This window comes from Octopus sinensis, linkage group LG11 (genome assembly GCF_006345805.1).
Source record: "Octopus sinensis linkage group LG11, ASM634580v1, whole genome shotgun sequence".
Lineage (NCBI taxonomy): Eukaryota > Metazoa > Mollusca > Cephalopoda > Octopoda > Octopodidae > Octopus > Octopus sinensis.
In genome coordinates, this window is record NC_043007.1 from 48,623,850 (window position 1) to 48,640,181 (window position 16,332).

The 16,332-nt window shown below is 35.8% G+C and overlaps 1 protein-coding gene across 1 annotated transcript in view; it reads right to left on the minus strand.

Annotated features, from left to right (window-relative positions):
• Positions 1–2,325: 2,325 nt before the first annotated feature.
• Positions 2,326–16,332, minus strand: part of LOC115217619 (protein FAM161B-like) — a 96,414-nt gene continuing 82,407 nt past the window's right edge. Inside the window, exon 6 of the mRNA XM_029787371.2 lies at positions 2,326–2,410. Within this exon, the coding sequence (XP_029643231.1) occupies positions 2,385–2,410 (26 nt within the window). The 3' untranslated portion in view covers positions 2,326–2,384. The remainder of the gene's footprint in view (positions 2,411–16,332) is intronic.

Here is a 16,332-nt window from a genome sequence, read left to right on the forward strand (position 1 = left end):
AGCCTTAGGATTCTGAAGAGTGAACTAGATGTTGGTGGAAAGTAGCCAAGATAGACAGAATTATATTTATCCATTCTTATCTTGTTCTAACAGATTTGAACATGAATATGTTCTGCTGGAGTAGTTCATCTTTGGAGAGCAACTCCTTTAGATGCTATGTGTTGACAACCGACATTATTCAGTGATGTAGGGAGTAGAGTATGTAAAAGAGTAGGGTACATAAGTGGGTGTTTTATGTGTTGTTAACACAAATCATCTAAAAGAAGAAGGTTAAACATCAATGCTCTCCTTAATCTAAATACAACAGTGATTAGCATATTCATGTTCAAATCTGGTAGAATATGTTAAGAGTGAATAGATTCATCATTGTTTTGATTCTCAGTTTGGTGTGCTCATGATAATTTGATAAGCAAAATTTATTATGCAAATACATTCAGATTAGTGTCCTCATCTTCATTCCTTTAGTCACAATGCTTCAGACATTATACTCTCTGGCCTAAAAAGGACGCTGGAAGTAGCTCAACATTGTACCAGTTTCAAGTGGAGTTGTCTCCATTCTTGTCAGGTCAATTCTAATCTCATATATTTTATCTGAATTCCTGGGAATGAAGAATTATTATTATTATGATCTCATACTGTATCCATGGTTAATGATTGTGTCTTAGTGCAGCTAGAAGACACTAATAGTTAGTATGGGAATGAGAGAGGGCAATGTTAGTGCACATTACAGTGGTGGTCTCATCACTGGTAACTGTCAATCAAAGAAATGTGAACAGATGATGCTCATAGTTTATGTGTCTTAGTCTTTTCATCTTTGGTTTAATCACATTTTTACAGCTTCACTGAGGAAGTCTTATAAGACTCAAACATGTTCTGAGTTGTCTCCCAGTTGTTGAGTTGATAATGTCTTTTCTTTACCACAAAAGTATTTCTAATAAGATTTATGCCATGCTAAATATGCTATTACTAATTTAACTATCAATTTTCATGAAGATGGTATCTCTTGGTAATTAGTCTCAATGATTCAGGTTTCTTTCTAAAGATTCCTTTAGAGTTAATAAAATAAATCCTATTAAAATACTGAAGTTTGATTCAATAGATTTATGTCACTCTAGAAAAATTGGCCTTATCCCTTTCCAAGACGTTGTGTGATCTATATATTGACTTTTCCCTTGCAGCTATGCCTATGGTAACACTCACGGACACACTAGCAACATAGCATTTGCATACAGGATAAAAGTGAGGGAGTGACTATGTAGTCACTCAACCTGCTCTAAATAGCAGTCAAATCTCCCACAAACCTATGGTGTTAGGGCTACTCTGATAGGGCTGAGGTAGGTATTAACCCTTTTATTACCAACCTGGCTGAAACTGGTTCTGGCTCTGTTGTACAAATGTCTTGTTTTCTTAAGTTTTGAATTAAAATCTTCTACCAAACCTTAGTCACAATTTATGTTCCTAACACTGGCTGAATGATAACGAAGTTATTTTGCTAAATTCTTTGTTATATTTAAAGTAATTGAAAGAAATGCAGAGCATCTCAAAATAAATACAGTAATGAAAGGGTTAAACAAAAGCCAGTAACAAATATATGGTGCATTTATGGACTTGGTAAGAAAGACATAACTAAAACTGATATAGAAAATATTCTCACTTCAAAACCTATAAAGGCTCAAGTGTTGTTTTCAGTTTAGATATTGATTTATTGCTGAGAATTTTATTTCACATGGCACTTTACAGTAAAAGTGATAGATAGATAGATAGACAGATAGACTGATAGATAGATAGATAGATAGATAGATAGATAGATAGATAGATAGATAGATAGATAGATAGATAGATAGATAGAAAGACAGAAAATGAGAAAGAGAGAGCACAGTAGTTTAAGCCATACATAAAAATGGACAATCAACAAGTGTTAATTCCAACAAACAAGAGTGTCATAGTTTATTATGCTAGCAGAACATTTACATAAGAAACTGTCATTGAGCCAACATAGACAATGACACTTCAGCTGTTTTAGCAGATAAAATCTGTCTGACCTAGAATTCATTTCGAAATGAAATTCAAAATCTTAATTCTGCACACACACACACACACACACACACACACACACACATGCATCTACACACAAAACAGTGAAAAAATGAACAAACTATTTTTATTTTCAATTATTTCCACTTCCAAACAAGATTATTTAATACACAATTAACTAAATTAATTTCTTTGAAATTTGTTACTTTTGTTTTACTTTAAATTTGATACAGCTGGCCGGTTCTAATAAATTTCTCCCTAAAATAATTTATATATTTTCTCTTCAGTTTCTTTTCTTTTTTTCTTTTTTGCTTTTTTGTTGCTTCTTTCATTTACAAAATTGTTAGCATTCAACTGAGATCACTTGAAAGAGATTCTGAAAGAAATGAAAAAGAAAAAAAGAAAATAATTGAAGATTCTAGTTAATTCTCAATGTAATAGTATTATTGTATGCTTCACTCATCTCTCCTCTACCCATGAGACAAGTGGTTCAATTTCTGCTGATAAAAAGCAAAACAAATTCTTCGATTTTTTTCTAGCAAATGTTATTCTTTAAATGTATGTACTTTTTAAAACATTACATATAGTTATACAAAGCACACATGTACAATGAGGTAAAATGATAATGATGATGATAACCATGCTGTATAAGTATGTGTATGTGTACATATATGTATATATATGTATAAATATATATATGTATGTATGTATGTATATGTATACATATATACATATATATGTGTGTGTGTGTGTGTACATACTGAGCTGGTTGTAAGTCTGTTAATCTGTTAATCGTTAATTATCAAAGTTAACATTTTCATTAGCAGTTTAACTTTTAAGTTAACTTTGAAAATCATTATTGGACTAATTAACTTGTCACGTTTAGCTTCTGTTAACTGAAGTCCATTAACCCCAAATTTCATAGAAACTGGTAAATGTTTAAAAGGCCAAAAAAGCTGATTTTATAGTTTTGGCACTTTTTAACCCTTTAGTGTTTAAACTGGCCAAAATCCATTGTATCTAATTCCTTTATGGAATCTTTTAGAAAAATAAACAAATCATGTTAGTGAATTTTTGTAGCATTCATATAATGTGAGGGCTTTTCTTCCAGAAAGCACAAAACAGGGAGGAAAGCAAAATTAACAGAGGTGGATGTCAACAGAGAAAATATTGACTTCCATAAAGTGGAAAAAGTGAATGGAAAGGAAAATAGTTGGTAGATATTTCGGTGTGAATGCAAATAGCTATTACACGGTAGCAGGGTATACTAGAAAGAGCAACCAAATCTTCCCTTTCCTGGGAAAAGGAGCCGTTTACGCGTGATTTTGATGTCACATTGGTTGAAAGCATGCAAAATAACCTGGAAAAGAAAAAAAGATCTGTGAAACAAACTTCGAGGTCCCCACCACCCCTCCCACCTTTCTTTTCCAGAAAAAAGTGGCTTGCAGTGGGTTTGGAGATCAGTTACGTTGAATGTCCCTGAAAAAACCGTGGAAAAAAATTATTCCACACCAAGGTACGAAATATTTACCAAAAGAATAAAACCTTGTACCAATTATGCATGTATCTTAATTAATTCAAATTAATATACCTCATCTTGAAAAGGGGCAAAATTTTTGTCAGTTGCCATCTGGGATAATTTTAGTAACAAATCAAACAGGTAAGATGCATTAAGAATTTCGATTTTAGTGTCTGTCCATAATATTATTGCCCATAATAATATTATTATGGGTAGGTAATTAAATTTACCTGCCCATAAAAGTCAAATTGACTCTGCAAGATCAGCAAAAAAAACTAAATAACTATAAACCAGTGGTATATAAAGCACCCACTGACAAAATTTCAGATCTGTATGTAAAAAATTTACAAAGTTACAAGCAAATATTGTTGACACCCCTCTTGAACCTGAATAATTCAAAATAATGTGAGCAAATAAGCATTACATTTGACAGATTAATATGAACACTAAAGATGTTTTTAGGTGTCTTTATTTTTTCTTACACACACACACATAACACAACCTCGCTCAGTTGGGACTACATGTGTGTTACTTTGACATCATCATTCCATAAAATATGTTTATGAGGAGAAAAATATTGAAAAATATCAACAGATGTGTGAGTGAGAAAGAAATAAGGAGGGAGGTTTTGGGATGTGCAAGAAACAACCAGATCTTTAAATCACACATATTCCTCTGAAATTATTAACAATTTTTTAAAATCAAAAATGTTTCTCCCACAGCTTTAAGTACATAGTGAAAAAAATGGCTAAAATCGTTTTGGACTGGAGTGGTGAGGGGGGGGGGGAGTGAAAAAATATTTTTTCTTTTTTTCATGAAAAGATGCCTCCCATCATTCTGAAGACTTTGGTGAAAAACATTGGAAAAAATCCCCATCAAAACAAAAATTCCAACTTATGTGGACTGTCTGATTTGAAACTCCGTTTTCCAGAAACTCTCCACCACCCCCAGCCCCCTTCCAAAAATTTTGTCTACAAATTTCTTTGTAACCATAATCTACAACGTCTGAAAGGTATTTACATAAAATTTCATTAAAAGATACCGATTTTCCAGAAAGTTATGAGGAGGGGAAATGTCGGGTCCTGTGAATTTTCTGAAACTCCTCTCCCCAACTTCTTAGAAAACGTTTCTCCAACAAATCTTTACATACACTCAATCTACAGGATATAAGTGATTATTTGGTGAAAGTTTCGTTAAAAAGTATCCATTTTTCTGGCAGTTATGAGGCAACAAAGTTGGTGGGGTATTAAAACTGTAGTTATGACTTTTTTCAATAAAAGTTAACTTTAACAGATTAATGTTAACTTCTGTTACATTTTCAAAGAATTACAGGATTAATGATTAAAGAAGTTAACTTTTTGATTAACAGTGCCCACCTCTATGTATATATATATATATATAAATAATGCTTCAACACACATATAAAGAACCTTGCAAACCAAATCCCAAAACTAACTATATATATATATATAATCATCATCATCATTTTCATCATTTAATGTCCATCTTCTATGCTGGCATGAGTTGGACAGTTTACAGGAGCTGGCAACCCAGAGAGCTGCACCACACACCAATCATCTGTTTTGGCATGGTTTCTATGATTGAATGCCGTTCCTAACACCAGCCACTTTACAGAGGGTACAGGGTACTTTTTACAAGTCAACAGCTCTGGTACCTAGCCAAGTGATATGTCAGATGAAGACCTCTCAGCTGGGAGAGGGAGTGGAACTGAGGGAAGTGGCTTTGTGCCAGGTGGGAGGGTAGAGTATAATAAAGGGATAGAGACAGATGTTTTACTATGAAGGAGATAGTTGACTAACCCAGTAGGAAAAAAAGGACAGGGAGGAGAGATACAATTAGGGAGAAAGAGAAACAACCAAAGTGAGAGAGAGAGAGAGAGAGAGAGAACGAAATGGTATTGGAGATACATCAGGGTGGGGAACAGTGGAGGGAGAGTATAAGTGATACAGAGGGGATAAAAGGGGATGTTCCATAAGAGTGTGTGGGGAGATGTTTAGAGAAGTGGAGGAGATGGCTGTAGCAAGTGATGTTGAGAGAAATTTGAGTGGCTGGGAGTAGGCCATGGTAGAGAAGTAAGGACATGGAGAGTGTGAGGATTGGCACATGAGAGAGTGGATGGGCCTGCAGTGGGTGGTAATCATGAGTGGTGGGAAGAAGAGGGGGGTATTGGTGAGATGTGTTGTGAGAGAGTTTTGACAGAGGACAGATTATGTGAGTGGGCTAAGGACATGCCTGTATGTATAGATGCCCATGAATTTTCTTTGCTTGATGTGTCTTCTCAAGCACAGCATATCACTAGCAGTCTTGGTCCCTTATCATCTACTTTGAGAGGCTCAACATCTGAACATTTCTCACCACTTCATCCCACATTCCTGGGAGTAACCTCACCCACAGGTTCCCTTCACAATTAGAGATTGTACATGTACACTGACATTGCACATTCAGCAGAACATGTTGACTCCATTTCTTTCAAACCTTCACATGTCCTCTGCAGTCACTGCCATGTAACATAGCTGTTTGTACACAGGCACCACACAATCTGCCTTTCACTCTGAGGGAGAGGCCTTTGTTACCAACAAAGGGCCTTTGACACCAACAACAGTTGCAGTTCTCTGAACTTTGCATAGCTGGTTCTTATTCTAATGACACTGCACTTTCAGAGCATCCTCCTCAACTGCTAGCTTGGTCACCAAGGTAATGGAAGTTATCTTCTACTTCTAAAGACACACCCTACTCCCACCCACACCAGACATTTGTGGAAGTATATTTTTTGTACATTCCTGTGTTTAATGTATCTACACATCTGCCACACACAAAGACTACTTTCTCTTGCTACAATACTGTTGCATCTCATGTGTCCATAGCTTACACTGAGTATATTGTATAGAATTTCAACCTATACCCTTTCTACATATCAAGCAGAGCCAACCCCTTGAAGGGATTAGTAATTTGTCTACTTCCTACTTACTAGGACTTTGGTCTTTACAAAATTAACTCTAAGACCCTTTGATTCCAGACCTTGCTTCCATACCTAAAATTTCTTCTCTAATTCAAGTAGACATTCAGCCATAAGAACAAGGTCATCACTGTATAGGAGCTCAAAAGGGGCAACCAGTCATACATGTGTGTGTGTGTACATTCAGGACTTTTAGGCTTCTGTATCAACAATTTGATGATCATTACATAGTTTTGGCTGTGCAAGTCTGATGTGCATGGCACTATTGATTACAAAAACATGAACATCCTACATAACAAATGGACATGCTTTTTGAAATCAATGCTACAATGCATAGTGGGGCAGCACAACTGCAGACATGCAGCAATCATTGAATTGTTGACACAATGACTTAATATTCTGAATGCAAGTCTCCATATCTGTATCAGTCATTAATTCTAGTCCTCTATTTCCAATGATACTGAGTTCTATCTATTTTGTCATCATATGTGGTTAATCTGTGTGTGCGTGCGTGTGTGTGTGTGTATGTGTGTGTGCGTGCGTTTTTTCTTTTTAATCTTATACATAAATGTCAATTTTTGTCTGTTGATCAGTCAGTTACCATCTTACTGTCTACCACAGTGAACCAATCTTGACAAAACTTTGCTCACATGTTAAGCTAACATCCAGTTCAATTATAAGCTAACTGAATTTCAATAAAAGTCTATAATGGGCCCCCTGGTGGGGTGGGTGATTATTTAATAAAAAGAGAAGGGTGCAAAGAGTGTTAGTGTGAGGGAAATGTGGTGGCATAGTGTGAAACAGTTGAGCAGATATGTGAAACAGTTGAACAGATATGTAAATAATTTAAAAAGGAAAAAGTCCTCAAAGTTTTTTGTGGAAAAACTGCACAAATCTGTCCTGATCAAGAGGCCTATCTGTTGGGGAAGATATGGTCTGACAGGGAATAAACAAAAATTTATATAAGACATTCTATTGTAAAAATTGCTCAGCAATGACAGGCTATTCAGCTAGTTTAGAATAAATTTTGACTGGCCACCTACTTCGTAGCAAAGTTGCAAAGGAAAGCATCTTGTGTTGTCCATCATCCTTTAAATATTAAGAAGGTTTTGTAAATTTTTAGTCTCAGATATTGAGATCACTTGTAGTGTATGAATTAAGGATCCCAAGTTCAGTCATACTTTGCTTCAAATAAGTTGATATGTATCCTGTTGCTCCGATTATGATAGCTATGAAGCTGAAAGTTTATCTTGGATACTGGATTTGCAAACTCCTTATAAATGATCCCTAGATGTCCTCTTTCTCTTGTCTTTTTCTAAGTACATTGGCATCCAGAAGGATGCTGATTTCCACAACAGAACAGATCTTTTCCTTGTGGTCTTACACAACAATATCTGGCTGACTGTGTTTTAATGGTGGCTGTTTGAATTTTCAGATTCCACCAATAATCTTTTGACCCATAGAGTGAATATAATCAACTTTGTCTGTAGGTTTTTTCTTTTTGGTTATCCTGTTCCAGACTGTTCAGGCCACTGCATCATGTCTCATGGGAAGATAATATCAGGAAGACATTCTCTCACAGTTGGCAATACTGTAATTGATGTCTTCAGTTTTAGTCTTGCATAGCCTACATTAGTTGTCCAGCAATGCTTTCTGTATTTTATGCTGTAGTACTTGGTGGGGATCTTGTGTTCTTAATTACATGGAAGTAGAATTTGAAGGGGAATGTCATAAATTTGTCAGTACACCATGCCAAGCTTTTGACATAATCAGTCCTTTGCACAGTTTGTGTTTTTCATGCCAAAGTACCCATGTACTATCTTCTGGGTGAACTGGTCTATTTTTTTATTTTACTCTTCTGATAAACAGATTTTATCAATGCTCCTTGGGGAGAGATCTGTATCAGCTTTTATTTCATGCATTTCATGGTCACAAACTTGAGCAAGATAGTTTATTCGTCTCTTTCTTCTGCTGTAGATGTTGTTTCAGAGCCACAATACTGCTTCATATGACATCAATACACATTTGAGACCACAATCACCCACCTTGTGTGAGAAGTATAGCCTGTTTACAACACCATTAATATTGAAGTTTCCTGTAATACTGAACAGCTTACAAGTTCAAACATCAATCACATTGAGTTCTTGTGATAACCAATTCAGAAGGCCAAATGTAGGAATGAGGACAGACAGTGCAATAAGCTTGTTGTAAGCTGAGAGTTCTGATGCCCATATTATTTTTACTCTCTGAAAGTATTCATTCCTGGTCCTCTCGTTATTTATGGGTTCATCATATTTGATATTCTCATCTTGTCCAAGATAACTATAATTATCACCTGTCTGTTGAGGTTGTATTGTGAAGCCATTCATTTTTAGAGTTTCAGGAGCAAACACAACTTTTCTACATTTTATTGTTAAAAATGCACGTTTGGACTCACCAAATTTCATTATGTAAGTATGTATATTTATAGCAGAGTCTGGTGCTTTAACCTGTGATGAAATATTCTGAAGTTGCAGTCTGTTCATTGTTACAGAATGATTATATATATGGGCGTATATACATATATATATTTGTTTGTTTGTTTGTTTGTTTGTTTGTGTGTGTGTGTGTGTCTTTTATCTTTTATTTGTCTCAGCCATTTGACTGTGGCCATGCAGGGACACCGCCTTGAAGGGTTTTAGTCAAACAAATCAACCTTAGGACTTATTTTTTTGAAGTCTAGTACTTGTTCTATCAGTCTCTTTTGCCAAAGCACTAAGTTATGGGGATATAAACACATCACCACCGGTTGTCAAGTAGTGGTGACAAATACAGGCATGGAGACACACACACATAGATATATACATATATACATATATGATAAGCTTCTTTCAGTTTCTTTCCACCCAAACCACTCACAAGGTTCTGGTCGGCCTGAGGCTATAGTAGAAGATACTTGCCCAAGGTGCCACACAGTGGGACTGATCCCAGAACCATGTGGTTGAGAAGCAAGTTTCTTACTACACAGCCATGTCTGCACCTGTATATATATATATATATCATCATCATCATCATCATCGTCATGATACATATATATACATATATATATATATGTATATATATATATATATATATATTATATATATATATATATTTGTATGTGTATATCATCATCGTTTAACGTCTGTTTTCCATGTTAGCATGGGTTGGATGATTTGACTGAGGACTGGCGAGCCAGGACTACGATTTCCCTTGACTCAACAGGTCTTCTGAAGCACAGCATATTGCCTGACAATTGAAGGATACTTTTAAACAGGTCGGTTATGCAACACTGGCATCACCATGGCTACGATCTCACTGATTAAAAGTGGATGTTGCATAAGAACACACAAATACTACAACATTTACCAAGAGAGAAAAAACTCTCATATGGTTTTGCAGAGCATAAATGCACATCATATCTAGTGTCAGCAGTAGACGACCACTGTTATTTCCTCTGCCAGAACTACCAGATCACGTGATTTCAGCCTCTTTTGGCCTTGTCAATGGTAGATACCTGGCTGTGGGAAATAGCAGTAACTGCTTCACTAGCAATATACAGAAATATAGAGCCCAATCAGGCTCTGGTTATGAGGATGAGGATGAGGATGCTGCTGCTGCTGATGATGATGATGAGCAGGAGGAGGAGGACAATGTTGATAAGAATGATGATGGAGATGATGGCAGTAACAATGATGATGACAAAGATGGTGGGGGAGGTGATGGTAATAATGATGATGATGGCAATGATGATGAGAATGATGAGGAGGAGGGAGAAGAAGGGGAAGAAGAGGAGGAAGATGAGGACAATGATGATTATACTGTAGATTGTTAGTAAACCTCTTTAGATACCACATCCACGACACCATACCCATTATCCCCACCACTACACTAGAAATATCCACTTAGACTACACACAACACACACACACGCACACACACACAGTAACAAGTTCAGTAATTACTCCACCCTATTCCATCTCCCCCATTTGCAGTTGTAAACTTTTAGTAATCATCAGTATTACAGGATGTATCGCTGGCAGCTGGAATTGACTGAGTATATTTACACACTTTTCATGTGCTTTTAGTGTAGGATTTTTTTGTATTCATGCATGCTTATCTGAGTGAGTGTGCGTGTGCGTGCGTGTATTTTTGTATGCTCTATGTGCTTGTGTATTAATGTATATATATGTGTCTATTCACACATGTTTCTGTACCAGAGTGTGTGCGTATGTGTGTGTGTACAGTTGTATGTTTCTGTGTGTGTGTTTGTGTATGCATGTGTGTATGTGTATAGTTGTATGTGCTTGTGCATGCGTGTATTTGCATGCGGGTTGAAAGTTTCTGTCTGTGTTTGTGTATGCTACTGTTATTTGTGTGAATATATGTTTTTGTGTTTGTTTCTGTGTGCATATGTGTATTTGTGTATTTATTTGGATGTTTCTGCGTACATTTACTTGTATTTGTGTGTGTTTGCATGTATTTGTAAATACATTAACACATACATATGTAGACATACATATATTAAACCCATATACAGGCACTCACACATATATACACACTCATATGCACACACACACATATAAACACACTCAGATGCACAAACACACACACATTCATACAAATGCTCAGATATACACACTATCACACACACACACACACATGTACATATGTGAACACACACACATCCAGACATACACACTCTCTCTTTCTCTCATGCATACACACCAATATCACACACACTCACACATACACACACACAGACACACACACTAGAGGTCCCATTTCCTGATGACATGGCAAGGACAGTAATGACACTTCTTCTTCTATGAATTTACCAAGGAGAAAATGTGAGAATTAAATACTTTGACAAAATGTGTATTTCATGGTGATATACATACATATAATTATGTGTTCGTGTCTGTATGTGTGTGTACATATGTACATAGGCATCCAAATACGCACACACTAACACATGGTTTAATATATGAATGTATATGCGTGTGTGTATAAATGTATGTGTGTATATATATATATATGTATATATATATATATATATAATATATATATATATATATATATATATATATATATATATATATACACACACACACACACACATATATATATATATATATATATATATACACACACACACCACACATATATATATATATATATATATATACACACACACACACACACATATATATATATATATATATATATATATACATACATACTGGCACACATATATACATGTGTGTGTATGCGTGTGATGGTGGTAAGTGTTGTATTTAAACGAGGAAGTTGAGGTGAGATGGTGAGAAATTAAAGGCAATGAATGATGACACCGATGACAGTGATTGTGTAATCACTGAAATGATACTTGGAGTTGGTTCTCATCACCAAATAGGGTCATGCAGAGATTGGCCGATGTCACCAGTTGTTGTTGTTGTTGTTGTTGTGGCAGCGGCTGTGGTGGTAAAGAGAGGAAGGTATAGCTCATGATCTATGTGTTATTTAACCCCAGTTCAACTGTGTACATACTTATGATCAAAGATGTTCCAAATTGTGACCACCACCTTCATCATCATCATTTAATGTCAATTTTTCCATACCTGCATGGGCAGGATGAGATTTGTTGAGGCAGATTTTTTAAAACCAGATGCCTGTCATGTCACCAGCCTTCACCTGTTTCCCTATGGCTAGACATGTTTTTTTTTAAGAAGACTGGAAATGAACAGCCCCACTTGTAGGATAGTGATGCTCAACTAATGGCATATTATCAAGTAAAACAAGTTAATTGTATCAATATACTTTCTAATGTCTCACTGAAGTAATCTCTGTATACATTGTTAACACAGATATTAACCACCCACTGTGTGTAGAGTGTGAGTAGTAGCTCCACTGAGTATGAAGTGTGACTAATTTCACTACTGCATGTGAAGTGTGATTAATATCTCCACTGAGTGAGAAATGTAACTAATGTCTTCACTGAGTGTGGAGTGTGAGTAATATCTCCAAAGCATATGGTGGAATATCTTCACCATGAGTGGAGTATAGCCATGGTCTGTACATGGAGTTTCATTCACTGCCAATGTGGAATATGGAAATGATACATCAAACATGAAGTTTTGATGAAAGGTTTTAATTTATCTTACCTTGAAACAGGAAGTTTGTATCAAAGGATCAGTAGTGGTCTCAGGTGGACTGATACGGTAACAGTTAATTAAAGGGATTAGATTGAGGAGTAATTTTTTCATATTGGTTTGAATCTTTACAAGCCCCCTGGTACCAATATGATTAGGGCAACTAACACTTTGCTTAAACTGTTACAAACCAACACCAGCAGAAAAAACATAAGCAAGGGGAGAGTACCAAGGAAGCAGTTTTCAGAAAAGGAAGGGCTGTGTGTTGTGGTTAATGTGGGGAAAGGGAGCTGGAGAAGTGGATAGTGCATGGCTGATGAAAAATGGAGGGTCTGATTGGAGGTGGCATGAAACCAGCTAGCTCAGAGAAGGAGAGGCTGTTTCAGTAGCAGAGACAGGAGACAGCATGTCCATGGTGCTAAGGTTGGACTGTGTTTGTGAGTGGCCTTATGCCATGTAAAAGACAAAATAGAAGGAAACATTGAGCATGTTTAGATGGGATTCACATAACTTTGGTGACTTCAAAGGGGTAGAGTCCATTAAAACATGTGTAAGGAACCCAGAAAAAGAGAAAAAAAGGATACAGTTTAATGGTATGTTAGAAGTCATAGAATATTGATGTTGATTATAGTGTATGTGTGTATGCATGTATGTGTGTCTGTGCTTATGTGTACACTGTAGCAGGCAAGTGAGAAGTCCTTCAGTTGTAAAATGTTAGCAGTTGCCCAGCAGTTTTGTATTTTATGACCTGGAAGAGAAAATCTAACTTTATTGTAATGTTGTTCAGAAATAAAATAATTCAGAGATGGAAAACAATAGATAAGTTAGCGTTAATATGGTAATGGACTGGCAGATTCAATAAACCAGCAAACAACAGTTCAGGAAGTATTTAGTTATGCTTCTTTACATTCTGCTCTTGAATCTCACCAACATCATCTTTGCTTTTCAACATTTTGGGGACAATAAACACAACACCAGTGAAATACTGGGGTTATATTTAATATATGAAATCTCAAAAAGATAACTAGTAACAAATGCAGGGTGTGAAAAAACATTATATTAGTATTATCATCATTAAAACAACATATAAGGGGGATAATTCTAGACATGTTTCAGTATAAATCTGAGCGCATAAGCAAAACAACCTTCAGTGTAATGAGACAATTTGTAAAATACTAACTAACAATCTATTGCATATATTTTCTTTATCACACTGCCTATTTCTAGTTATCTCATTTGAATATACATCTTATCTAAATATGTATCTTATTTAAATATGTTCACACTAATTTACTGATTATAAAACACTTGTTACCTATGAGTCAATGAGAGAGCTTTTGTGTGGTCTTTCTAGAAATAACAGCTAAATTTCCTTCAAGTCATAACCTATTCACTTAAATAAATAAAATTGATGTTGGACAATGTAGTCTCTGGTATACATAAAAATGAGATGGTCATGTTCTGGAATGGCTTTGAGCATACATTTACTGACTTGTAGCTAAACAACAATGCTTTCAGCTATCTTATTTATTATTAATATTATTACAAATATTATTAATTATTATTACCAATACTAATAATTAATAGTATTATTCTGCCAGCTTGCTGCTGGCAGAATAGTTGGCATGCCTGGCAAAATGTTTAGCAGCATTTTGTTCATCTTGTCATTCTGAGTTCAAATTCTGCCAGGGTTGACTTTACCTTTCATCCTTTTGGGATTAAAAAAATAAGCACCAGTTCAACAATGGGGTTGAAGTAATCAACTAGTCCCCTCCCTCAAAATTCCAGGCCTTGTGCTTTTAGTGGAAAGGATTGTTGTTGTTGTTGTTGTTGTTGTTGTTGTTATTATTATTATTATTAATAATATTACTAAGGCGGTGAGCTAGCAGAATCGTTTGCACACCAAAAAATGCTTTGCAGCAATTCATCTATCTTTACATTCTGAGTTCAAATTCTGCCAAGGTAGACTATACCTTTCATCCTTTTGGGGTTGATGATATAAGTACCAGTTACACACTGGAGTCAATGTAATTGATTATCCCCCTTCCCCCAAAATTCCAGGCCTTGTGCCTATAGTAGAAAGGATTATTACTATTATTATTAATAAGGTGGCAAACTAGCAGAATCATTAGCATGCCAGGTGAAATGGCTAGCAGCATTTCATCCATCTTCACATTCTGAGTTCAAATTCCACCAAGGTGCACTTTGCCTTTCAGCCTTTTGGGGTCGGTAGAATAAGAACTGGTTGAGTACTTAACCCCTCCCCCGATACTGCTGGCCTTGTGTCAAAATTTGAAACCATTACTATTATTATTATTATTATTATTATTATTATTATTATTACTATTTGATGAAAACTCACAGCTTATTTTGCTGGATATGATGGAAAGGTGTCAGCTGTCCACAGGCAGCAGACTAAGGTGACACTTGTTTACTGGTCATGCTTCAAGACCCTGTAAACAATTCTTGCAGTTCCAAGCAATGTTGATTTTTGTAGGTGTTCTACCTTTACATTTGAACCAGTCTTTTTGAGCCATGTTGTTAGTTGAATGCTGATACTTCTAAGTGTGCCAGTTACTATTGGTCCACATCTGCTCTCCTCATTGACCAATTCAAATTGTCATAGTTGTTCAGTTTTTCTTGTTCTTTATCATTGATCTTGTTGTTACCAGGACATGCTACGTCAATTATCATGCATGTTCTTTCTTTTTTTTCCCCTGCAACAATGTCTGGTCGGGTTATTGCACTGAATCATTGCATCCCACAAGATTTTGCAATTTTCTTTCTCTGTGGGTTTTCTCATACCACATCTTTGCTCTTTGTAAGCTGTGATTTCCACAGAGCTCCCAATGGATCATTCATGCTACCTTGTCATGTTGTCTTTTGTATTCACATTGTGTTAATTTCAACCATTCACTAACAATGGGCCATAGAGTTTCATCCCTTTCACCACACATTCTGCGTTTGTCTCTGTCAGTAGCGTTGTCAATTCTGCACTTTACATTGTTAGCCCTTAACACTTGTTCTTGTGCTGTGCATATAAGTGCTTCTGTCTCTATCTTCAGGTCACTCCTCCTCATCCATAGCCACTGGACTTCTGTATCTGTCTTGGTGTTCATATCTCTTGCAAACTGACCATACATCTTTTTTTCCTTCCCTGCTGTTTCTTTTTATGTGTTCTTTTCCTCTTTAAGTTTTTCTTTCTTTACCCAATTATAAGTTTTAATGACACCAGCCTTCTTCATATGTTTCAGCAACAGTTTCAAGGTATTTTTTACATATCACCCTAAGCTGTTTTCCTCTGCTTTGATATAATCCTGGTAACTGATCAAACCTCTCCCACACTTTTTCTGGCCAAGTGCAGCCTATCAGTGTCACTCTTAGGGTAGAAGGTTCTGTGCACTGTCAACATTTTTCTTCACTTCATATCCATGTTTATCAGTTCTTTCTTTTGCCATTTTATGATTCCAGCTCCTTATGAAAGTGATGCTATCACCCATGCTTGCATTTTATTCCATCCAGTCATTTTTGAGCACAACATCAATCTTAGTCTTCTTGGTATTATTATTGTTGTTGTTGTTGTTATTTGGTTATTATTATTATTGTAGAAGCATGTGGCTTAGTGGTTAGGGT